Below are 27,711 nucleotides of genomic sequence, written 5' to 3'. Positions count from 1 at the left end.
AGGGCTGTCAACGTTAACGTGATTGAAGATGCTGGTATCATACGAAACTAGAAAACCTAGGGAATCCATTGGTAGCAACCATGTCATACTAGCGTCGCGACGGAGACTACATTTTTCAAATGGGTCCCTTGACCTCTGACCTCATGATATGTGAATGAAAATGGGTTCATGTTCAAGTCAGCACACTGACACACTGACAGCTGTTGTTGCATGTTGGACTGCAGTTTGCCATGTTATGATTTGAGCATATTTCTTATGCTAAATGCAGTACCTGTGAGGGTTTCTGGACAATATTTGTCATTGTTTTGTGTTGTTAATCGATTTCTAATAATAAATATGTACATCCATTTGCATAAAGCAAGCATATCTGACCACTCCCATGTTGATAAGAGTATTAGTTACTTGACAAATCTCTCTTTAAGGTACATTTTGAACAGATAAAAAATGTGTGATTAATTTGCGACTAACTATGGACAATCATGCGATTTCATCGCGATTAAATATTTTAATCGATGACAGTCCTAGTTTCTAGTTAGAGTAGCCTGGAAAAGATCACAAATAATGTTGTCTTATGTAAAAAAGTAAATCAACTTTTACTCTGAGCAGTGTTTGACTTTTATATAAGATCTTTACCCCAGCCACAATTAACAGTAAACTACTTTCACACAAGTATATTTTTAGGAATTTATCCGGTCACCTCTTACGTCGACATTCCTTTCATGTGTTATAGAAAGTTATTCCTGATCCATGATGTGAGGCGGATTATCCAACTTGGAGTAAAATGTTAAGGTGATAAACTTCTTAGCACGTGTGCACAAATCTCTAATAGCATGCTTCATAAACTCACATTATGCAAGTACTCTTTTTTTCTCCTGTAGGTAATATTATACATCTAATCTTATTGTATTATAACATTTTACTGTACTTGTGACCCAGACTTTAGTGGTTTTGTTTAAGTTTATGCTGCAGATAGAGATTGTTCCTTGTAGAAGTTAAGACTGTGGGTGTCTTGTGAAAAGCCTAAAGTTGTGACTGGTAATGACTGTGATGTAATCCTCTTCAAAACTTTGGTCATGACGTAGCGTGACGTATGGTTGCACAAGAAAAAATGTGAATCTGTAACCTGCTTTGGAAGATAATTTCACTGATAACAATAAAAATCAGTGACTGTCCAGCTTACTGTGATAGGAAGTCCTTGGTATAGGATGGCAGTCTGGAAAACATCCGAGCCACTCTGATTGTGAATTAAAAATCCTTTATTAAGACATGCATAACACCAAAAATTGTCTTAATAAAGGATTTTTAATTCACAATCAGAGTGGCTCGGATGTTTTCCAGACTGCCTTTCTATACCAAGGACTTCCTATCTACTTTTACTTAAGTAGATCTACTATTTATCAGAAGTAGCCTATTGTACCTTGTTACATTTAAAGTCGCATCCGTTACAGAGTAAAAAAACAAATGTCACATGAGAAAGTCCCTATAAACTGTGAGAATGGAGCAGAGGAAAAGACATAAACCAGCAGCTGCAGCAGAGAAGAAGCTGCAGGTGTGTCTGCGGCCGCAAGAGGACAGCAGAGCTCCATGTGCAGACAGGTGACACCTAAGGGTGACGCTCCGGACACCTGTTAATTTGTTTGTGACAAAACTCATAATCTATCATGATTGGCTGGGCTCCAACTCCACAAATATAGACTTCTTCTCTTACAACATGACCCAGTTTGGAGTTATCTTAAAGGTCCCATATCGTGCTCATTTTCAGGTTCATACTTGTATTTTGGGTTTCTACTAGAACGTGTTTACATGCTGTAATGTTAAAAAAACAACTTTATTTTCCTAATACTGTCTGCCTGAATATACCTGTATTTACCCTCCGTCTGAAACGCTCCGTTTTAGCGCATTTTGACGGAATTGCAACATTAATTAGTTATAGACGATCGACAGAAAAAATCATTTAAGTCATTTATTAAGCAAAAATGCAAAACATTTGCAGGCTCCAGCTTGCTAAATGTGTTTGCTGCTTCTCTCTGTTTTATATAACTGGACATTTTCTTTGTCTTTTCTTTGTTTTTGACTGTTGCTCGGTCAAAACAGACATTTTAAAATGTCCCTCTGGGCTCTGGGAAATGGTGGTGATGGACATTTTTCAGTATTTTTTTTACATTTTCTTGGTAAAATAATCAATAGTGTAATTGATAATGCAAAAAATTTTTTTGCCGGAGCCCTTAAAATGAATTATTCATGTTTCATTGTTTGTAGTGAGTACTTTAATATATATATATATTAGTTTTTATTGAATACTGAACAATACACTGGAGGGTGCTGTTGTATAAGATAGTTTCCATCCACAAACCATAAGCTCAGTCGTTGCACAATCTCACTGCTCGCTCTCTCGCATGACATTCCTCTTGTGTGTATTCAGTGTTTATTGTTTTATAACAACACATTACTGTTAATAAAGTGAGGCACCAGCACTGGAATATTTTCTTTTATTAAGCTTCAGTCAGTAAAAGGAGAAAATTGCTTCAAAATTGCTGATCATATAGACATTGTCCTACAGCTGCTTAGATGATATTTACAAGTTCTGTGTGTCAAAGTTTAATAGCGCTACATGCGTTGAACAACAGGAACCCACAAAGATAATATTCTACAAAGTCAACTGGTACAAAGTATGAAACTTTACAAAACAACCATCTCCCCACACACAGCGAGGGCAGCGTACCGACCTGTGTGAGTCGAACAGAGGTGATTAATTCCCTGAAGAAGGGGGAAGATTCTGACCATTAAATTACGTGTCTGTATTTGGCTTAAACCTCTAGTGTGGCGTGTTGTGCTTAAAGAAAATGATACTTATTGACATTATTATTATTATTATTGACTTGTGCTTTTGAAAATTGTATTTGAACCATCGTATGTTGACATTGTTTATTTGCATGGTTACTAGAAAGCAGAGGATTTAATACAGAAAAATCAATAAAGTGCAATTCAGAAAAACAAGAAAAAAAAAAGATATAAAAAGCAATAACGACATTGTTAACATTCATCCAACAGAGGAAAGAGTTGTACCCATTTTAATAGACTATGGCTTGTTTGGAAGTAAGTCCACTAGGACGAGAGGCTCAACTCCAAAGGTTTGTCAGTATTTACTGCATGTCTGACTGTTGTGTGATGAATGGTAATGAATCTGCACTGTGTAGGACACCCTCCCTTTTTATCTTGTGTTTCTAATGCCTTCAGTAGAGAAAGTCATACGGCCTTTTGTCAGTTTGACAGTTTTATACCATTACCATGCAGCGTTGAGGGCTGGACTGTAACAAATCCCACACACCAGTGACTGTTTGTACAGTTTCTCGTAAGCCTCCGTAGCCCCCCCCCCTTTCATCAGAGTCTTCTGTTACAAAGTTTGTTCCTCCATGACACCATCACAACCAAAGACACAGCTGTAACTGAGCCTTTTCCTTCTGGCCCAGACCCTCCCTCTGCATGCCCAGGAAGGTATTTATAGAAGCCCAGAAATGAACACATCCTCAAAAGGATGCCTCAACCCAGCTGCCATTTCTGCATTGTCATTCTGCACAAAAGACTCCAGCACACAGTGCTTGTAATGGAAAAAACACACCTGAGTACACGTGTGTGTGTGTGTGTAACTTTCTCAATGACGGAGCGTGATGCCGATTGTCTTGTCTGAGGGAATGCTTTGAAAGAGCATGAGCATGAGAATGATCATCTTGTCTGTGTTGAAGATTTGGGCTGAAGCTGGACATGAAGTGAAGGAGCCGAGTGCTACAGCCAATCGTTGGGGACGTCAGTTGTAATCAGGCCGCACAGCTCTCTCTGTCACACACCGCTTGTTCCTATTCCATTCACATTTCACACTTACTCCCTTCACAGGGGTGAAGTGAACATACACGTCATAGCAACAGCACCTTAGTTTCAAGCATAGGTTGCCTGTTCTTTTATAATTTGCTGAGAGGTGTTAAAGGTCCACAATCGAGTTAGCTGTTTATATCATTTTTGAAGCCACAGGTGACGAGGAAGAAAAGAGATGAATGACGGATTGAGTGAATTCATGAACCGAATGTAAACATTGTGTATATTTGCAATATGTTATTAGAGTCTTTAAGGACTTTAAGGCTTGCATCAAATACCAGCCATCCAGTCATCTCAACCATCACCATGGAAACAGTGGGCCGTTCACTCTGCTGGGTGAGTTTGTTTTGGTGGATTGGGCCTTTTTCATGTAAATGTTGGGTAAGTGTACAGGAGAGACATTAGAGGGAGGAGTGTGGGTATCTAATATAGCAGCCTGACAGCATAATGACCCAGTTCTCTATGTGTTTATTTGCTGTACAGTTTGTTTAATTGTCATTTGGGCTCCATTAGACAGTGATAGATTCAGAGTGCGGGGCAGGCGTCTGTTAAAAGCAAAGGCACGGAAATACCTAACTCATATTATGTCTAATGATTGCAAACAACCATACAGCGTAAATACTTCTATTTCTGTAAGCGTAAAAGATTAAAAATAGATGCTTTGTAGCATGCCTGGATGTTATGTTGTAAAGTTAATAACGCTGTAAAACCATGCTTGCATGAGTAATGTAGCAAAGAGCATGAGAGCACCAGATGATCAACACCCAGGTCAGATGCATACAGAAAAAGCAGGATGCAGGATATTTGGTTGAGCTAAAGCGGCCTGCAGACACACGAGATACCTCCTCCATGCAGTTTGTGTGCCTGAGCTGTACGTATAGCTGCGAGGTGGCTTTATGTTTGTAAGAGATGTCATGTGAACTCGTATGAGCGTGATGTTTTGGATCTCTGGAAGCGAACCACTTGCCAAGATCCAGTGTGTAAATAATCAAATTAGCTTTTCGAAATGGATTAAAAATAAAGTGCCGTCTATCCTCTCTTTTCATTCCCTGTCAACAGCTTTCCTCTTCAGAGGCCGGTCCTCTCATCTGCTTACATGTTTGTACCGAACGAGCAAGTATGGCTCCCTGAAATATGTCAGATTTAGAAAAGGAATGCTTAACTTTCTTACATTTTTTTTAGATAAAACAGTAAAACTTACCATCATCTGTAAAGAAAGAACAATTCTTTGGTTCTTCACATTGCACAAAGGATAGAGGGACAGACATTTACGAGGAGACAAACTCGCAAACAATACAAATTCCTCTACTACAGTATATTGTCTAACAAATGCAACTCCATCAAAATAATGCAGTACACTTATCGAAATGCAAAACTACGGGATTAGCACAATATATTTGTCTACGAGTCCGTTCGTTTAGAAAATATCTTTAAAAATATAAATTATTTTCATTCTTAACTTGTACAATAAATGTGCTTTCCTTGTAATATTCGACTTTTGTAGTTGTACATGTACAATACTCACATTCCTACAAAACTGGAGGTTCAACATAGAAAATCTCAGTGATTTTCAGTGCTGTTTTTCCAGCTATAGTGAAGTTCAGATTATTAGCTACAGTAGTTGATGACTCCTTTGAAACACCTTTTGAGAACACTTTGAAATAACACATAAGACTTTTCGATTTTCTCCAGATTCAAACTCTGATTACACCAATACAAACACCAATACAAACAACAATAAAGAGGTTTTTTTTCTGTGTTCACAATAAAAATAATTATCATGTTAAGGTGCTCTCTCTTGCCAACAGTCGGGCACAATGGGAACAAGAAAGTAATCGATGGATGCAGCCTCACAGTGTCTCTCTGTGTGTTGTCTATTCTGTGCAGTAAAAAATATAGACACTAAAGTCTAAAATACTTGATTCTCCTCAAGTTCACACTTGAGAGATCAAGAACGCTACATAATAATAAATATGCTATATATATATATATATATATACAGTATGTATGTGCTGTCTATGTCTCTCTTCCTCACTCACACAAACATAAAACACGAGTGACAACATAAACTAAGGCCAGTTTTGAGGAAGGAAGTTAAAGGAAGCAAACTATACATTTCCCAAACACACTGTTGCCTTTGTAATGCCATAATTATACACCGATAACAAAGAAAAATGCAAGTTCCCTCTTCACACAGCAACATAGTTTGAACTAAAGCTGAAGGAGTTTCCCATTTTGTAGTGCCATGTGTCAATCCTCTTTGTGGTTTGCTACTGATTGGACAGCTTGTGCTATAGTGGCTTTATCCAGGGATGTCAGAAAAATAGGTTTTTGCTTATAAAAACAATATCTTATACTCTTACAACTAGGCTGTAATTATTATACGATGATCTGGGCAAATGTATAAATAGTAAAAACTACCAGACGGGCATTCCTTGCCATTTTTTTAAAACCTCTTAGATCAGAGTCCTCTGCGAAATTAATTAATTCAGGAGTCCTCTGTAGGAAAAAGTTCGAGAGCAAAAACACACTTTCCCATTGTCCACAACTATTTTCATGGCAGAAGCATTTCGCATTGCAATTCTTCAAATGTTCAGGCAAATGTTTTCAGTGCCTTTCATATTTTTGGGGGATGTTCAGTTTTGCTGAGTTCACTGTGCTTCTTATAGTTCTGCTTCCTCCTCTCCTGTCTGTTTCCTCCGTGGCCTCTCCCTTATTGTAACTTTTAAGCGTTAGAGTGACTCGGCTCTCCCTGAAGTGGCTGCAGCTCCTGAGCCACGTGGTTCTCCTGCCCTTCTAGTGGCAGCACGCTGTTCCCCAGCTTCCCCTGCAGGCCCTCCATGTGGTTGGGCCCTTGCTGGAAGCTGGAGTGATGGCCAAACATTGGGCTGACTCTTTCCATGAGTCTTTGGGATGGGTTGGTGCCTGAACCGTCATGCAGGTGCTCCTCCTCATCTGTGTCGGCATCAATGAATTTATTGATGGATGCGTCGTGGAATGTGAAGAGGCTGCTGGGCAGTAAATTCTCCGGGCTCTTGCTGGGTGTCGTGCTTCTGGCAGTTGTGTAGACGGACACTTCGGGGCTCTGGACCGACGAGCTGTCCGAGAGGGCCCCCGTCCCTGAATCCTCCCTAGCTCTGAAGTTGACCTTGAGTGAGTGGCTTCTGATCGGGTTGTTGATGCACACAGCCTTGGGACTGTCAGAATGCGGGCTGGGTTTGGCGCCTCTTCCTGTCAGGGGTGTATTGGTGCCCTGGGACCCTTCGTGCTCATTCTCCAAGGTGGGTTCCAGGCTGGGGTTGGTGCTGACCCTACCTGGCGGGCTGAGGGAAAAGCGAGAGCTCTCAGGGAAGTCGGTGGCACAGCTGATGAAGCTGTCAATGCTGGACATGCTCCTCATGTCTGTAATCGTTTCTGCTTTGCTTGTGATGGCTTCAGCGGGAATACTTCCCATCTCTAATTCAGCTTTCTGCCTAACCGCTTTGGACGGCGGCCCCTTTTCCTTGCTGTCAAGGTCGGGTTGTGACTGAGCGTTGGCCATCTTGTTGTACATCACCTCCAGTTTCTGTGCGCTAAGATGCTGAGGACTGCTCGAGGGCTTGGCCTGTTCTTGGTAGCTTGATTCGAGTGTCCTACTGGGGCTGCTGGGGCTCAAATGTGACTTGAGTTTGGGTGTCCCTTTCGGCAGACAAGGAGACACATGATTATCGTGCATCTTCTCCGTCTTTTCATCGGTATTTTCCACCATTATATCCATGAGCTCTACACTGCGGCCAAATGCATCTTTCATGTTCATAGAAACAATGCTACCGTTTCTCCTAGCCTTCTCCAGAGCCTCCCTTCTTTTGACGGCTTTCTCCTGCCTCTTCTGCTCTTTGTAGAACTCAGAGAAGTTATTCACGATGATGGGGATAGGCAGGGCTATCACCAGTACTCCGGCGATGCAGCACAAACCCCCAACTATCTTTCCCAGTAGAGTTTTTGGGTAGATATCGCCATAGCCTACTGTTGTCATGGTAATGGTAGCCCACCAGAAAGAAGCTGGGATGCTTTTGAACTTGGTGTCCTCTTCATCCTTTTCGGCGAAGAACACCAGACTGGAGAAGATCATGATGCCCATGGCCAAGAAAAGGATCAGCAGGCCTAGCTCATTGTAGCTCCTCCTGAGAGTGAAACCCAGAGACTGGAGACCTGTGGAGTGACGAGCCAGCTTCAAAATACGCAAGATCCGCATGATCCGGAAAATCTGAACCACGCGGCGGACGTTCTGAAATTGCAGCACGCTCTTGTTGGATTCTGTCAGGAAGATGGTGACGTAGTAGGGCAAGATGGCCAGCAGGTCGATGATATTCAGAGGACCCTTAAAGAACTTCCACTTGTTGGGGGAAGAGAGGAAGCGAAGCAGGTACTCCATGGTGAACCAGGCGATACACACAGCTTCCACGTGGGCCAGTTGCGGGTTGTCTGTGGATTGACCAAACTCATCCACGTCCTGCAGCTCTGGAAGGGTGTTCAGAGACAAGGCAATGGTGGACAACACAATGAAGAGGATGGAGATGACTGCCAGGATCTGGAAAACAAAACACAGAAGAAAACAACAGTGAAAAATACTGAAGAATACACAATAATGTCTGAGGAATATACCCCAGTGCTGTATACCCATTTTAGGGATAGCAATGTCGGTCGATCTATACCAGGGGCGCCCAAACCTTTTCCCTTGGGGGGCCAAAACTGAAACTTAATGGTGGGCCAAGGGCCAAAAGCAAACACGTATTGTATTGTATTGTATTGTATTGTATTGTATTGTATTGTATTGTATTATTAAGAAGATCCCAAGTTCCCGTCATTGAAATGCCTAATGCCAAACTGACTTCCTGCACAAAGTGTCTCTCTGCCCACCGTGCTCAGATTATGAAAAATAATTGATAATTAGGAATCCTACATATTTGAAGAGTATTTTTACCTCACAAAAAACAACTTAAACTAGGATTTATATTTGAATTTGTTTTAATTTATTTTTCTTTTCTTTTTTTTGCTAGAAACATCACAACAACAACAACACCCACTTTGGGCAGCCCTGATCTCGACTGAAATATCTCAACAAATATTGGATAGATTATCATGAAACGTTGTGCATATATTCAAGGTCCTCAGAGGATAAATCCTCGACAGACTTTGGCGATTCCCTGATTTTTCATCTAGCGCCATCATCAGGTCAAAGTTTTGTAATACTTTTATTGCACAAACCAAAAATGACCAAAAACCTGTAAAACTAATGACATCCCCATCAGCCTCAGCTGCACTTTGTGTTTAATGCTAATTAGCAAATGTTAGCATGATAGCAGGCTAGGAACATGGTAATGATTACCTGCTAAACATCAGCATGTTAGCATTATCACTGTAAGCATGTTAGCATGTTTCGTAAGGTATCTTGCAAAAAGTTATTCATTATTTTTCTTGAGTTTTCCTACGAATGTCCAGCATGTCAATTTCCGCTCCAGTCTTTTCAGAATAAACTTCCATCTTCACAGAAAACAACTTGGTTAGGTTGCGGGAACAAAACCATTTAGTTAGGTTTAGGAAAAGATCGGGGTTTGGGTTAAAGTAACTACAGAAGTGACGTTACTTAAGTATGCAAGTTACGTGACAAATAAATCATCGTTGATTTCTGGTTTCACGTGGGGTGTGAACACCAGTCTCCGGGGCGAAAGTCCAGTGTTTCTTGACCAACCTATCCACCCCGACCTCCTCCTTATGCAGCGTTTGTTGCTCTTTATACTTCCTAGCTCACAATTACGTCGAGTACATACAAATTGATTTTGTAAGATATATACAAATTACAGTGACATTCTTCTTCGTATGTATAGCTACAAACGGTGTATGAGAACAGCCTGCCTATGTGCAGCCTCACAGAGCTGCCAGTATGGCTGCAGACACGTAGTCTTTTTTGGTAATTTGTAGTTTATAAAGTTCTCTTGAGGGTCACTTTGAAAAACAACTCACTTTATAAAGTTTGATGTTGTTTTGGTCAGGTGAAAAGAACTTATTAGCATATGCATATTAACAAAATGTGGATGGCGTCAGACTAATTGCCTGTTCAATCCAGTCTTTTAATCTTTGTGAAACAAGCAGCAAACGCTTGGTAATCAGTACATTGCTGCACTGATAATGGTCGCCTGGAATGAAGCGATTAAAATGCTTAAAAATTAAAAGACTGCACTGAATATGCAAAAACACTGAGCCACATGTTTTGTTTGTGTGAGGGTCCTTCTCATTACCTTGAACATGTAGTTGGCACAGCACTTTAAGCTTTCTTTTTGACAACTATCACAACAAACAAGGAAAAGTAGATCCTGGTGGTATTTCTACAGCATGCATCACTCATTTTGCCTCTTTGCAATTTGCAATGTTGAAAGGTATATTAAAGGCCTGAATGTGACCGAGACCATTGGAGCTAAAGTTAGCAGTTGCCCCTGAACTACATGCTGAAAGTTAAAACGCTCCATCAAAATGAAATAGTGCTTTAACGATGTTGGGGGAAGAAGGTCAGTCCCGTGAGAAACTCCATTTGACCATGTCAAACCGGTGCGGTTCCATTTGTGACACTAAATTGCATTTCAGAACCGACTAAAATATCCCAACTAGCGATGGCATTTTCTGATGATATTCGTTCACGGCCCATTTAACTTCCTGGCTACTTTCTCCCAAGTATTCACGAAATGTCATGTCAGCATTTCAAAAGAAATGGGGTCAGAGCTAATGTGATCTCTGGGGCAGATATTTTTTTTTATTCTTTCTCTATGTCAAGTCTTGACATTTGCATTACAGAGAGAGACAGTGAAGGAGGGAGACGGGAGATTTTGAGATTGTGTTGATACATTTTTTAAAACCCCTGCCACACTTCACCGTCTCTCCATTTCTATACAGTCTGCTTCAATCCTTCAATGCCCAAGGCTACAAGAAGAGCACAATGTATTACTTGCTTTACAAAGCACACCATGCATGGTCAGTGAGCCTGCATGACACACTACTGGAAACCTCTGAGGCACTGAGCCACCTACTAATGATATAATCTGCTGAGTACAGTAGGGTCTAGTCACAGTGCCGGGGATTAGGAAGGCTGCACAGTTGTGGGTGTGTAGGTGTGGCACACTTATTATTCCTGTCCCAGAGTCAGTTTACAATCCAACACAAGGTCACTCTGGATGCTGTGTCCCAGGCCAGCGGTGAGCAGGATTATTCCCTGGCACCAATCAGTGGCCATAAGCTTTAATTAATCGTGACAGGTGACTGCTTGTACATCTACCTTGGCCTTTGAGGAGAGCGGGACTAAAAGCAGAGACGCCCTGCGTGGGTGGAGGTGAGAGAGAGGTAGGAGAAAGACTTGAGTGAAGGCCTTTCAACTTCAGCTGCCAAATAGTTCAGCTGTGAGAGCGAATTAAACGTACAGTGTGTAGGATTTTACGGCATCTAGTGGTGTGGTTGCAGATTGCAACCAACTGAGTACCCCTTCGCTCACTCCTCCCTTTCCGAGACCGCGGTAACGTGAGCCGCCGAGTGCAAAACCGTGGTAACGGCATTTACCTCGCTCAGACGCCATCCACATTACCGCAGTTTCATAAGCGTGTCGGAGAACTACGGTGGCCTTCAGGTAACGCAAAAACATGAAAGGCTCTCTCTAGAGCCAGTGTTTGGTTTGTCCATTCTGGGCTACTGTAGAAACATGGTGGAGCAACATGGCGGACTCCGTGAAGAGATATGAAGGGCTCATTCTAAGCTAACAAAAACACAACGACTCTTAGTTTCCGGTCATTATACACTAATGAAAACATTGTTATGAATATTATATTCAATTTCTGTTAATAGAGTCCCAAAATGTTACACACTGTTCCTTTTAAAGGGCAGACAAAAAAATGTAAACTCTATCAGCGCATTCCCTGAAATAGCCTGCCTCCCCGGTCTGTATCCCTTTAGACCAAAGTGATGGATGAAAACTCTTGAATACAACCCATTAGAGGTAAATGACTTGTTACTAACATTTCCATCAGTAAAGTTGAGGACGCGGAGGTCAGATTATCAGTCTGGACAGGTTGGAAAAGGAAATTGCACCATTGATTTAGTAGCAACATTTCTAAAGACAAAGAGGCATCGGCTACTGAGCCTCAGGTCTTAAATGGACCGTCCAGTGGAAACCGCACTCATCAGATCAACACTAATCTAATCTGGACGCACTGACCAGACCTGAGTGTCGCTAATGAATCACGCTGAATACAAAAGACAGTTGTTGCGTGTGTGAGGAACAACCGATGCGTGACAAGCTCCACCTCCCTCTCTCTTACTCACCTTCTCCCCTCCCTCCCCGGGAGTACTCCAAACTGGGGTCAGCCAGAAGGGAAATTAAGGATGTGATCTCACCACAGAGATACAGGACAGATACAGTGAGAGAAAGAAGCGTCGGCCGAGGACGCGGTGACAAATCTGTGACACAGAGGGAATGTGGCAAACCCAGTCTGAGCTTTGAAACTTGTGAGTTTCCTTGGTTAGTCAATGTGATGTGCGTGTCTATGTGTGATTCGTGTATGCGGGCGGAGGTGACACTGTTTCACAAATGAGGAAATTGAATATGTATGTCAGACAGAGCAGAGCAGAAAGAGAAAAGTCTATTCTTGCAGTGCGTATAAAGGCAATTAAGCTAAAATACATTTGGGTTAGTATATTTCACTATGCAGCGGGGATATTAAGACACAGATGTGCTGTTAAAGAGGGTTATAGTAATAGTTGTGTTACCTCATTAGCTCTTAATGAGGAGCCCTGAGGTCGAGAGGCCAGCCCATCCCACTTCCTCTTTGCATAAATGGAAGATGAATCTGACCAAGACTGCTGCTACTTCGACACACACACTCATCTATAACAAACAAACAAACCAACATGCATAATATACACACACACAATCACACACACATATTCACTCCCAGCTCAGTAATTAGCCTCAAGTCTCCCTTGCCCACAGCCCAGGAGGCATGGGGATTGAATATTTAATATCCTCCTGGAGTGCAAGCTTTCCTGTCCTGGAAAAGGTATGCACGGGTTGGCGCTCGCTGGGCCGGAGAGGTGTAGCCTAGTTTTCACACTGCTTTCTCCACACAAGGTTAGTTCTGCCTCATGCTCGATCAAAGGAGGGACAGACAAGGGAAGGAGAGTTTCTATGAGCACAACAGGAGGTTCCTCAAAGAGCGTCCCAACAGGATTAGGACTTCAACAATTGTAGCCAGGTTGCGCTCGTTCCATGATTTTTAACAGGTTTTCTGCATCAAATTTTCATGGCAATTCATCCAATAGTTGTATAGACAAATGGTAATCTGATGGTGGCGAAGAAGAAAAGTCAGGGGATCACCTAATGATGCATCCTCTGGGGACCCTGAATGTACCGCAGTTTCACGGCAGTCCATCCAATAGTTGTTGAGATATTTCAATCTGGACCAAAGTGGTAGACTAACGCAGGGGTTCTCAAACGTTTTGATGCCAGGGACTTTATTGTAATAGTGATTAAACAAATGCTTACTATCATTAGTACTCTTAGATGCCATTGGATCTATTTGTATCCTAAAACTTTTCAACCTAAATGCTTCAGACCTGTTTCTTGGTGATATGCAGAAACACATTTCAATTTGAATCGTGTTAAGATAAGGTGAGATAATCTTTTATTAGTTCCACAACAGGTACATTTACAATGTTACTGAATGTTGATACCACTTATATACCTTTTAAACAGAGGGTGATTTTATTCAAATTGTATTTGGACTCAACTTGACAGAATTCATAGCCACATTTCAAGTAATTGATCTTAAAAGCTTTCAGAAAATTAACACTAGTAAGACCAGATATTAAATAATAATAATAAATCCAGACATTTAAACTTACCAGTCTAAAGCTGACTGTCAGTAAGTGCTTCAACTTAAAAATAATTAGCTTATTGTCACAATCACAATCATATAAGAGTTTCTATTGGCCCAAAGCTAACGTGGGTGGGAGTTATGGACACAATATGCTTGTTTTATTAGCGCAAATTGTCCCCATCTGTAGATACGCACTTTTTAATGATACAGCATAATTTAGTAATTTATATCAAATTTTTTCGCAGACGCTCCGGATCCCGACCCCATATTAAGAATCACCGGACTAACAGACTGCCAGACATTGCCAAATCCCATTTTTGTCATAATGTGGCTAAATACACGGTTTCTGTCTTTGACCTCACCCATGACCCCCGTCAAGCTCACAACAGACATGTGCCTACAGCACTAGCATTAGTCCACCATTAGTCAAATGGTAAATGGACTTGTAATGGCATTTATATAGTGCTTTTCTAGTCTTTCAACCACTCAAAGCGCTTTACACTACATGTCAGCATTCATACACTGATGGCAGAGGCTGCTAAGGTGCCAACTTTGCCCATCAGGATCTAATCTAAATACTCATTCACACACCGATGGCTAAGCCTTCAGGAGCAATTTGGGGATAAGTGTCCTGCTCAAGGACACATCGACATGTGACCCGGAACAGCCGGGGATCGAACCACCGACCTTCCGATTGGTGGACAACCTGCTCTACCCTCTGAGCCTCCCCTGTGGGCTGTGTCAGTCTCACTCATTGGCTTACTTTTCTATTATTTACTACATCAACTCCAGCACTGTTAGGATCACATCCTCACTCTCAAAATAACTCAAAATAAATAACTCAAAATAAATAACTCAAAATAAATAACTCAAAATAAATAACTCAAAATAAATAACTCAAAATAACTCCAGTGAGTGATCAGCTGATATTATTAGTGTCCACTGTTTTGCTGGGAAAAAAAAAAATGTTGCTAAAATACAGTCAAACTAGAATCGGTCCTTTTGCTGTTAGAGTCAACGGGTTCACACAGATACTGACATACAGTCCAATATCACAAAACCGACCCGGTGCATTTTGGGAGAGATGATCAGAATTTCTACGAGTCCGAGATTTACACATTGAAATATTTTGAGACAGCGAAGTAAGGAGAGACCAGCAGGAAGAGATGAGACAGCAGCCAGGACAAAAAGAGGAGAGCCACATAAAGACTGGAGGCGTGTAAGGAATGAATGAAAACAGAAATACAAGACACGTGACTGACATTTGGCTCTGAGAACAGACGACACGATGAACAAAGTGGCATTGTAATTGCCAGAAGACATTTCTCCTTCTGGTATTTAGGCCTTTCCATTGCGTCATGCATGTGTGAAATGTTTATTCACTTCTCGTCCCTCCTCATCGTAACTGGATTTGCCCTTTTCACCACCGTGAGCTGAATCAATGGAGGGATTATGTCACCCAGTGACTCACTCACTTTATTTTCTGTGGGCATGTTGAGTGCAAGGTGGCATCTCTAATCCTCTTATTGTACTACTTCTGTGATTTGCCAATAAATATTTCATGGCTCTGCACTGACAGCTGACCCTTCCTCCTACAGACTCTGCTGTAGTTCCCTCTGTGGGATATGGTGTCAGTGTTTTTGTTTTTAGCTTCAATGGAAAAGGTGTATGAATTTACGCTGCCAGTAAACAAAGTGGAGAATACTGTAGAAGCCCTCAGCTGTAAACACTTCCTCCTCGGGGTCATGATAACCTTCTTGGAAAGTTCCAGACGGAGACCGCGGTGCAGTAAAACTCACCTGCTGCCCTCTTATATAAACTAATGACAGTTAACACCTTAGTTAGCATACAGTTTCCCCCTCTTGTTTCCCTTTATGTAGTTTTAGTGGTGCTAAAGGATAAGGCTGACAGTATTCTGTATTTTTGTCAGCTGTGTGTTTGTCCGTCTCAATACTGTCTGACTTCCCCAACCTGTCTGTGGTACTCACCCCTCAAGTCTATTAGTTCCTACTGAATTTCTTTCAAAATGGGATGCAAATATATAGTTTTATTTTTCAAAAGGCTCAGTGATTTCCTAAAACAGTAGGTTTTGGGCACTGTAGGTTTTAGCAAACATTACCCAGAGTAGTAGTATTTGTTGGGGACTATTTTCAGCTGGTGATTTGGTGCTCTAGTGATCGTTGGGAGTATCGATGGTTCAACGCAAAATAAACTACAGTGCCAATTTTCACATTAATGAAGGCGCATGTCACCCAGTGCAACAAAGATGCTCGGGGATGTGTTTTCAATCATTTTTGAACAACAGTGGAGGTCTATGGCACAAAGGAATACGCTACATCAGGCTTTAGCTACACAAAACAATACTAGAAGGATAGAGAAGGTAGAAATGGAGCAAATATGATTAAAAGAAGTTATTTTTATTAAACAGTCGCTATATCCTGACAGTAGTGCATGAGACCGATAATCTGAAATAAATCATGTGCCATAAATCATGTGCCTCAGAGAACATCCAGTGTTCTCTGATGCTCTTAATGGCATCTGCAAGATTTTCACAGACCGGAGGAAAACAACCAATCAGAGCCGAGCTAGAGCCTGCCGTCTCTGAGCAGCTGTCAATCTCTCTCAAACTCCGATCAAACGGTCAAACTAGGCAGCGCTGATCAAATATGAATCAATATTCTGTTACTGTAATGTCTATTTCTCACCTCAAATGTTTTCAGAAACATCTTGTAGTGTACTGTTTAACCCGACAGCCATGTTGAGATCTGTTGAGGAAATACCAAGCACCGCCCACCAGCCGGAGCACAGCCAATAGGAACACTCTCTCTCTGAAATGACCTGTGATTGGTCAAGGTCTCCCGTCACGGGCTAGATTTTTTAAAGCCTGAAAACAGAGCCATGAGGAGGTGCAGAAGTTTAGTTTTCTCTCAGAACACTTTTTAGAGAAAATGGCTCAATCTGGGGGCTCTAGATTGAAAGCCTGATATGATCGAGTGCATGATTTTATGCTGTTATGGCAGTGGATAATGTAATAGGTTTCAATGGGGACATTTTTGTCCTTAAGGGTCTGAGTATTTTGGCTACACAGTTTATTATAGCCTTTTTATAGGAGCTAAGGTTGAACCTCCAAAATACCAAAAAAGAAATCAAAAGCCAAAAATGTCCCCAGTGAGGTGCAAAGGTAAAAATAATGGTCTGTGGCGGCATGAAAAGCAACAAGCAACAAGCAACAGCCTTTACTGTTAATACTAGAAATATAGATGTTACCAGTCCCAAATTATGGCATAAAAGACTGAACAATTTGAGTCAAGAGAGATTGACAGCAGTAACGATTATTTCCTGCAGGCTTTTCAGGGAGCGAGCAGAAACTCTTGAGACATCACTGAGAGGTCAGCCGTCATTCACTGATGCTTCTTTTTCTTAAATACTATACTGGGTTGGGTAACAAGTGTTTATTTCAGCTTAAGTCAGTTTTAGTTTTGTAAAGCATTGTATTATTTCCTAACACAAATTGTTCACACATGTCATGCCCAAAATGAGAAAGCTTAAAAAAGATCAAATTGATGTGAAAAGATGACAACCAGAGGAACAATAAACAATTAGGAATAATGATAACCAGTCTTTTAATTATTATGACTTCACATTACAATCCCGTTAAAAAAAGCAATACATACAATAGTTACATAATGATTGCCCCCGGTCCAACTTTCCCATCTGTTTCTAAACCAGATAAAGCTTCTCCGAAATTGACTAGACCCCCTGTGTCCCACACAGATGTGCCCTCTGCCTCATCTGCCTCGCCTCACCTTGCCTGCCAACCTTCTGTGTCCCACCCCTGAGCCTATAGCAGGGAAGTGTCTAACCTGTGCCGTGTGCTGAGGAGGAGAGAGGGAGATGGATGACTGAGCTCGCGGCTATACGCATACAGGATGTGTCCTTTCAGAAGTGTGAAGGTGGCGCTAAAATGATGAGGCACACAGACGCAGAGCATTGTGTGTGCATTGATGTCTGTCTTCTTTGGCATTTGCAAATAATGATTTTTAGTTTGTTTTAAGAGTTAGATATAAATATAATTCAATAAAGGGTTCCTGAAATTAACAATTAATGAATAAAATAAAATAAATAAATAATGCATGCATGTTCATGTCTTTGCAACTGGAATCACATGATAGTAAGTAAATAAATGTAGTCATATATATTGTACAGGTACGTCGTTTATATTACTTTATACTTCTACTCCACTTTATATCAGAGGGAATTACCTTTTACTTAACTTATCTGAGAGCTGTAGTTACTTTTCAGTTTAAGATTTTACCTAAAAAACTCATGATAAGCTTATAAAATACAACATATTGTTAAACATTAAGCCAGTGGTTCCCAAACTTTTTGGCTTGTAACTAGTGGGTCACCTCCGGGTCTGAAAAGTGAAGCCAATGCGGAAGTGCCTTAAATTTGCATTCTTTCTAATAGCCAGCAGGGGGCGACTCCTCTGGTTGCAAAAAGTCTGATTGTATAGAAGTCTATGAGAAAATGACCCTACTTCTCACTTGATTTATTACCTCAGTAAACATTGTAAACATGAGTTTATGGTCTCAATCGCTAGTTTCAAGTCTTCTTCAATACAGCAAGATGTTCATTTAGTAAATTATGGTCCCATTTAGAGTCAAATAGACCATAAAGCAGGGTATGCTTTAGGGCGTGGCTACCTTGTGTTTGACAGGTCGCTACCACGGCGTTGTCCAGTCTGGGAGTTGTCCATGTTTTCGTCTTACAACTTTAACTTTAACTTTAACTTTAACAAGATGACGACGGCCAAAATGCTGAAATCAAGGTTTCAAAACGGCAGTCCACAAACCAATGGGTGATGTCACGGTGACTGCGTCCACTTCTTATATACAGTCTGTGCTTGTAACACTACAAAAAAGAGTGATTTTTCCTCTGAACTTCTTGCAGTGGCGTATTTTTACATTGTTGTACTGATACTTCTACTGAAGTAAAGGATCTGAATATTTCTTGCACCTCTGCTTTTCACTGCACTCAAACTCATCATTGGAGCTGGCGGGGGTCCACTGAGGAACTGGATGTGTTTTTTTTTCATGACAGAGAAAAGATGAGAGGATGAGAAAAGGAACAGAGATGACACTGTGAAAAATGAAGACATAATAAGTAAAGTGACAGAGTGAGAAAGTGAGATGAGAGATTGCTCCCCTGTGGCCGATGTACAAACCAGCGCTGAGAGTCAGTTCCCCCTCCTGATAAAACATCTGTTCTATCGCCACCGGCCTGTTCACCTGAAACAGGTGTACATCAAAGAATATATGCCGAGATCAAAAGAACCGATTCCCTCCTGCATGTGTAAGATTATCTTTACAATATTTTGGAGAATTCAATAGCAAAACTATGGGCTGCTGCAGATCTCTCCCTCACTGAGTCATTCCTGTAAGGCATATAAATCAGTTTAAGCATGAAATGAAAGACTGATCCAAGATTATTAAGTGATAAAATACCAGACAGGAGCTTCTCTACCGGCAGAGCAAAAGAGGCTTATAGATCCACATCACCACCATGATGTAACACTATTGATTTCCAACTATAAATTGTTCCCTGATCCCTAGAAATCTCCCAGAAATCCTCCTGCATCCTCCTGCTGTCACCGTCCATGTGTTGAAAATGTATTCTGGGTGATTGAGCCCTTCTGCAGCGGAAATGTCATTCCATATATGCAGATCTAGAGTAATACAGTTAAATATGTAGAATATCTAACTGAGATGGAAGGAGTCTCTGTCCTTTGATTTCCTCGACAACTGTTCATCCGATCGACTTCACACGTTTTCAACGGCCGCTAGTGTCAATAAATAAAGTTATTACTACTTTCCTGTATATTATAAAATGTATTACTATTTATTTTGTCTATATGTAGATATCATACATACAGTATATATCACAATATAGAATGAATATGCAATCTATACTTGTTTTATTTTATAATAAGTGGTATTAGGGCTGTGTATTGGCAAGAATCTGGCGATACGATACGTATCATGATAGAGGGGTTACAGTTCAATATATGATATATTGCAATTGTTTCAATCTAATTTTAGGGAAACTGTCATAGTATAAAGAACATACCAACCAATGTATAAAATCTGAGTAAGATTTTTGTTTTGTATTATGCAATCATAACAGTGGGATCTGCCTTTGCATTTCTCAGTCTCTGTAACATCCAATAGTGTTACTTTGAGAGGGCACACACACTGGGAGGCTGCATCTCTTTGTAAATGAAATAAAGTGGTGTCTGATTTTGCAATTTTGCATGTAAACTATAATTAGAAATCGATAATGTTTTTGATAATCGATACATATGGCAAAATTGGAGACGTGTGATTTGTCAGAATCGGAATTTAACTATTTTCTGGATACTCATTTTTTTTCACAATCTGGGATATGTCAATGATTCGCAACTACAGTGATTTTGATGCATTGCATCAACATTGGAATTGTACATACTTGATGATTTGCCATGATATGGCTCAACAAAACCATGAAATAATCTGGTGCATAGATACTTTGAATGTCTGTTCAATGTGACGTGTTGAAGTTTGCTAACTTTGTCTCAAAAACCTGGAAAAGAAGGCAACATAGATTCAATCAGTATTTATTCAGATTTCTCCAGTATTATACGTTTTCAATATGTTTTGTTTGTTCATTCCTTTTAATTTATTTAAAGGTGCTCTATTCGATATCCAGAGCATTAATATAGCATCAACAACTATTGTCTATGTAAAGATGTAGAGGAGTAACGTCTACCTGAGCAGAGAATGAAGTCGCTCTCCCTCTGTGTGTGTTGTAATCAGAGCTTCTAATTGCTTTGTTGACATCACCAGTCAGCCGTTCCTGCTTTTAGTGCATGTTCGTGCATGTGAGCGTTCCCCACTGGCTAGCTCAGGACCGCTACTCTGCACTGCGCTCATGCGGCGGTTACAGGTTACAGCGGTTACAGCTGATAACGCCGTCGGGGGTGCCGCCGCCGTGGTGGAAGTGTAGCGAATTATATTATTTATAATTCAGAATTTTATGTTATTCATCTCATAACTTTATTGGACTTCATTTCAGCACCATGTGCTGTTAAAACAGAGAGCCTCTCCTAATGTGGGGGCAGTATCAGATGTTGCAAGATCATATTTATTTGCCTGCATATGTTTTGTCAGCAAATTATACATTTGTTGAGAACAGTTATGTATGCAGCATTCTGGACTCGTCTTATATGAATTTGTGGTGTTTATACCGCATATTTAAATATGTACTTTTCATTAAATGACATTACATTTTTAGTGAATGGATGAGGTAAACTTGTGAGCGTTTACCATGAAATGTTTCATACAAAAAAGCCCACTTGTTTCTATCCTAACAACAATGTTTCAGATGAGGTGAAATGAGCTGAACCTTTAATGAACTGTGTGCCGTCCCCCTCTGGACTCTCTGCTGAGGCAGAGGTCCTCCTCGCAGCATGTGCCGGTCCGTCTGTCTGTATAAACCTGCTGTGGGGACACTCGACCGTGGAGAGTCTCCTTCAGGCTGCAGAAAAAAAACACCACCTGCACGGCTGAGCCCTACTAATGGAATAAGTATGGCATCTGTGATCCTCAGATGTACTCTGCTGATATACAGTGGGCATTTTTATGTGGGCCTGATAAATGCGGCACACCAGCAGGACTCACGGCTCACAGCACAATCACAGCAAAGACGCATCACACCCAGCTGAAAATGACAAGTTCTCAAAATCTGTCTTTGTTCTTGATACTTGATTTGTGCGGGCCGGAGCTCCAGCTGTCTCTTGTTGCTATGGTCTTTGCTCAGCAGTGTTGGCAGGCGAATGTAGAGAGAACTGAGAACAAAATATATCATGCTGAATCACCCCCAGCTCTGTGAAAATGGACCATTTGGCAGCATAGTGCACAACAAAATCATTGTTTTATTTTTCATCTTTTATCATATGGGCGTGCTGGTGTGTGCATTACGCAAGAGGATGAGTACCGGTCGAGAAAGACGCCAGGTTTCGGTGGCGTAGATAATATGTCAATCAGTCTAGTCAAGGCAGGTTTAATTGCAATTAGAGCAAGTAATCAACATCAGGAGACAGACAGGAAGCGGTGGTTTAAGACACTACTAGCTTTAATGCAGATTATGACCAGGTTGCAAACAGAGGTCAGGAGATTACATCAGATGAAGAAGTTCATGACCTCCGTCAGAGAAAGTGATTTCTGAGGATGAATGAATGAAAGCAAATGATTACGTAACTTCCAGTGAAAGCTTTGCACGTCCAGTAACATTAGACTAGACATCATTACACCCTTATGATGAAGAGGAATATCTCTTTTTCTGTTGTCAAGCTCTGCTGTTTACTCGCCACGCCATCTCCATGGCTACAAAGTGCAAAGCCTCATCGTATGGTACAGTAGGATCCCCGACCTGAAGCCTGATACGAGCCCCGTGCCGAGTAGCGGACACAGATGCCTTTACTGATCTGGTGTCTGCTGACAGCTAAGTAACGTTCACTAAATTTCCCGTGTCCGGTGACCTGCTGCTGTGGTGCTGCGGCCCTGTTCGGTGTTTACCATAAAGTGCAGATGTCACTGGGTTTCTGTGACCTGATTGGGTGTCAGCGCTGAGTGGAGAGAGTTACCTGGGCTGCTTCCAGTGAACACCACCTGAAACAGGAGAGGCCTGCTCCCTACCCATAATCCTATATGACGCCATATCAGTTTCAGTGCTAGACATTTGATGACATTCAAGACTGGGAAGTCTGATGCTCACGTGTAATCACATAATAAGGTACTGTGCAGTACTTTAGAGGAATGGTTTGACATTTTGGGAAATACGCTTATTCATTTTCTTGCCAAGAGTTGGATGAGAAGATCAATAGTGCGCTCGTCTATTCATTAAATATCCAGTTACAGCGAGGAGCTTAGTTTAGCATATCTTATCATAAAATGGGATGAAACAGCTAACCTGGCTAAATTGAGCTCAAACAAAGATAAATGAGAATGGGAAATATGCTAAACTGTTTGGCAAATACAGTATGAAGCTACAGCAGTGGGCAACCTCCGGGTCTGAAAAGTGAAGCCAATGCCGATATGCTTTAAACTTGCATTCTTTCTAATAGCCAGCAGGGGGCGACTCCTCTGGTTGCAAAAGGAAGTCTGATTGTATAGAAGTCTATGAGAAAATTATGCTACTTCTCACTTGATTTAGTACCTCAGTAAATATTGTAAACATGAGTTTATGGTCTCAATCACTAGTTTAGAGTCTTTTTCAATACAGCATGATGTTCATTTAGTAAATTATGGTCCCATTTAGAGTCAAATAGACCATAAAGCAGGGGATGCTAAATAAGATGGCGATGGCCAAAAACCAAGATGACAGTCAAAGTGCCAAAGTCGAGGCTTCAAAACGGCAGCCCACAAACCAATGGGTGACGTCACGGTGACTACGTCCACTTCTTATAAAGTCTATGGTTTGTCCTCATCTGCAATATTTCTCTACTTTTTCTGAATTTTTTTAACTAATCTGGTCTATTTTGTGCTGTACACCAAGTTTTCTCTTAGGTGTAGCATTTTCTCTCAAATATTCTATAGTGCAAAAAAATCTAAAGTTTGTGCAAGAGAACATGTATATAATGCGTATTAATCCAGATTTCTTGAAGTGTGAATCCAGATTTTACTTTCTACCTCATCCTACTAACATTAGAGCAACATACAGTGCTACCAATACATGTTTTTCTCTTTACACTAGCTGGGGTCAAGCCCTCACCAAACACAGAGTTGTCCGTGTTTTCGTCGTAGAACTTCAACCCTTTCACAGTGTGTTTTCAGTTCATGAAAGTTAATTATAACATTTTGGTTGCCAAAAAATTTCTTATTCAGCGTTGTACATCGCCTCCACCCTTTCGTGTCACTTCTGGTTGCAAAAAATATAGAAGCTGACGGCCAAAATGCCGAACTCGAGGCTTCAAAATGGCAGTCCGCAAACCAATGGAGTTGACTCTTGTATACAGTCTATGAGCTACAGCCAGGATACAGTTAGCTGACTGGAAAAAGGGGAAATAGCTAGCCTGGTTCTGTCTGTTTTATCTGTACAAAAACATTAGTGTTAACAGCAGTTTCTTGGAGGATTAAACAAAGAAGATGTTTCCAGTCTTTATGCTAAGCTAACTGGCTGCTGCGGCTGTAGCTGTAGTGGTATCAATCTTCTCATTTAACCCCCAGCAGAAAAGTTCCCCAAATGTCAAACTTTTTTGTCAAAATGACGGATGAGTTTTGTCATTTTACAGGTGAACTTACATCCCTTGATTTAAGTCGATCCGCACTCAGCAGCAGCCTTCAACAGCTTTTCGGACATTTCCATCATTGCAGCAGAGAAACTCTCGTCTGTCATGTTCCAGCTGTCTGTATGTACCCGTGAAATTGCTAATGCAACAAAACTAAATTGATCTTAACTGGTCCCAGTGCGTCAGGCCCACCACTCAGTGTCGCCATGACGACAAATTCACCAGGTTGCAATTATAGAAAAGTGCTGCACCACCGGATGTCTGGCAGAATGTCCTTCTGTACCTTTTCCCTCACACATCTGGCTTAATGCTCGCGTCGCTCATATCCCTCTCTGTCTGAACGGGGAAGATATTTCTGTTTAAGCGTCGGATGACAGCAAGTCGTAACGTCAGTTGACACACGCACAATGTGCTCCATTCAGCGTCGTCAGCTTCGTATAAAAGTCTGTGATGAGAAAACCGAATGCACAGAGACAGAAAATGGCCCTACAGTCTTGTTTTAAAAGCACTTGTGCCCCCGTGGAGAATTAAGCATCCAGCTGAGACAGCACTACATATCCAAACTCTGTGTAACAGCACGGCAACTTTTGAATTCAGTCCTTCAAGATCTGTTGCTTGTTTTCTTCAGAAACACCATGCAAATCAAATCTAAGAATATTCCTCTTACACACTTGACACAGATGCTAAGTGTAACTTAAAACCATCTATTTTTCATTCTGTAGAAGTGAAACACCTGCTGTGCACTGAGTCTCCTCTTAAATGATTCAGTGGGAGTGGAAGGGCAAACCAAAAAACTTCCTGCCTGACCGGTACAGTGCAGTCTCCAGCCTGATGTCTCCTACATCAGTGTCAAATGTCTCCCGGCCCTGCTCATTTCTGTCCGACTGCAGTGTACTCTGGAGGCCACGGCACTCTGAGACACTTGTCATCCTCAGTGGTAAAGCGAGGTCAGAGATACATAATGCAGAAAGAGTCCAAGAGAAAAGAGATGTTTGAAGTGGAGCGCGTATAGTGTATAATGTATGCAGCTGGGATGTACAGGCTCTAAAGGGCCCTCAGGCAACAGGCAGAAAAAGAAACTTCAGAGGTGACCTATTTTCTTAAACACCTCAATGAGATGTTTAAAACTAAACTAAACTAAAAATAATAACCTTCTGAAATAGAGTAATAAAACACAATTAGCTTTATGTCCTACAACTTGACCAAGTAAGTAAGAAAAGGTGTATGAATGACACAATAATGCACAAGGCATTTAGCGTTCAATGAGAACGCCTTTCTTGCTTTTGGCGTGTCATTTGTACACCATGTAGTCTGTACTGACTGCATCCCAGAAACTTATGAGCACATCTCTGGTAAACACAAGATGTGATACTTTTATGGGATTCTTTGTGGAGAAGCTCAGTTTTACAGATCTGTCGATTAAATCAACTAATTGATTTGTCGTCAAAATCATATGAGTGTTGGTCGCCTGAGAATTTCTTTGGTAGAGGACAGCCCTACAAATGATGTTTTTCTTGGAGTCAGCAAGAGCAGTGCCACTACAATTTGGTAATTTGTTTTGTAAGTTAAGTTAGTGACGTTAGGGACATGTTTTTAGTGACATTTGTCACGTGTTATTTTGTTTACATACATAATTTACTTAATTTCCGTACTAATTTTAATCCCAACCTTGAGGTTTTTCCTTAACCCAACAAAATCATTTTATTGCCTAAACCTAACTAAGTGGTTTTATTGCCTTAACCTAATTACGGACGTTACGTAGTTTTGTTGCGTGGCGTACAAATGACGTGCAAAAAGCCTAAAATGCATCCTCATGACACGCGAAATGTCCTTGTAATATCGTGCTATTTATACGCCTTCCTGTGAGATGGTTTAAGAAAGACACTGAGAGTCTGACATTTACAACAAGAACAGTTTAGAGTAACCTTTAAAAAATGAACATTCGCTCTGAGCATACAAAAATAAAACCTTCATTACAACTGACTGTGGTTATAGAGCCTTTCAATGCAGGCTAACATTAACAAGAGGGCAGGATTGGATCATACTATACTTAACTATACATCACATTGTGTGTTTGTGTTGACAGTGAAACGTGAGAACGGGACATTTTTTGACGTATACGTCGAGGCCACTGGGGCCGTTCAGTCACGCTGTAATATGAGTGGACAGTAGGACTGTAATGAGACGGAAAAGCATGACCAGCTGTCTGAGACAACATATGGCGAATGTAAACAACAGCAGACAGCTGCATGCAATCTGCGTGAATGACTGAAGCAGGATTTGCACACTGGTGATCAAAAACAGGGCATGTCAGTGCAGAATGCTGTGGGATTAATTGTCATGGTGTAATGATGGAGGAGGAAAGAAAACACAGGCTTACCCACTCTCTGCCTCTTTCACGCCATCTCCTTTCTCACACATGTACATTCACACTTGCGTACACAACACACATGAACTGTGCAGACAGCGGCACCGGGTGTACGCAGATCTCCTCAAGGGGAGACTGCAGTACCGTGGTGTATACAGCTCAGCTGATAGTTTCCATGGTGACGTGAGGCTTTTTAGCATTTGTATAACAGATGCAGCCAGGCATTCACCAATACAGGACACAGAAAGCAGAGGCCAGGGGACATGTGATCATACTGAATTATTTCATTTCTGGGTACACTGAGAGGCGAGTTCACTAAACTCTGCACAGCTCTCTGATTTGCATGAAGTCAACGCACGATCAGTTAATTCTAAATAACTCTCAAAGTGTATTTGACAGGCTGCTTCCTGCTTCTTCACTAACTTAGAAAAAAAAAGATTGGATTTCATTTCTGACGATTTAGTGCTTAGTAAAAGTTCAAGCTCCTGTCACAAATTCTAAGAAAACTATTCACACTGGAGCTAAAATGAATTGTTAATTAATCGATTAGTAGATTGACAGAAAAATAATCGACTCTTTGTTTCAGTCATTTTTCAAGCACAAATGCCAAACATAACCTAGTTCCAGCTTCTCAAATAAGAAGATTTGCTACTTTTCTTCGTCTTATGCGATTATAAGTGACATGTTGTGACATTTTTCGTAAAGATGTTTTTAAAATATGGTCTAAAACCGGGCTACATGAGGCAATAAATCCTGTTCTATAACAGCTAAATCATAGAGGCGATGTTGAAAAGACATCTATTGCTCAGTTGGAAAATCAAGTACTATAGTTCATTTGTACAACCCTAAATAATAGTTAACAGTGTCCGTAAGCAAGGAAGGATAAAAACACTCACATAAAGCTTCGACCCTCAATTACAGTACGGAAAAAACAGCACAAAAAATAAATAAATAAAATCTGATAAGAGCCTCAAAGAGAATCAAGTCGGCACCGTTGCTTCCAGCTAATATTCCACTTCAAGTACATTGTTGGCATTGCCTCAGACTATAACACACACAATAATGATCCAATCACAGCGGCCAAAACCATACAGCCAATGTAGAAATATCAAATATGGGTTAGTAGCTAATTTTGTAATCATTTGCGCCCTAGCCAAGACTAAATCTTTCCCTCATAACACTGCAGGAATGAGAAATGTCTGCAGATCATTAGCGGCTGGCACAGAGCCAGTATCCACTGTAGCAGATTG

At 41.0% G+C, this 27,711-nt stretch overlaps 1 protein-coding gene across 1 annotated transcript in view; it reads right to left on the bottom strand.

Annotated features, from left to right (window-relative positions):
* Positions 1 to 2,472: 2,472 nt before the first annotated feature.
* Positions 2,473 to 27,711, bottom strand: part of LOC141767320 (potassium voltage-gated channel subfamily B member 1-like) — a 49,191-nt gene continuing 23,952 nt past the window's right edge. The window contains exon 3 of the mRNA XM_074634507.1: positions 2,473 to 8,440. Coding sequence (XP_074490608.1) covers positions 6,596 to 8,440 — 1,845 coding nt within the window. The 3' untranslated portion in view covers positions 2,473 to 6,595. The remainder of the gene's footprint in view (positions 8,441 to 27,711) is intronic.

This window comes from Sebastes fasciatus, chromosome 1, assembly GCF_043250625.1.
Source record: "Sebastes fasciatus isolate fSebFas1 chromosome 1, fSebFas1.pri, whole genome shotgun sequence".
NCBI lineage: Eukaryota > Metazoa > Chordata > Actinopteri > Perciformes > Sebastidae > Sebastes > Sebastes fasciatus.
Note: the sequence above shows the minus strand (reverse complement) of the source record. Positions and strands in the feature narration are given on the sequence as shown.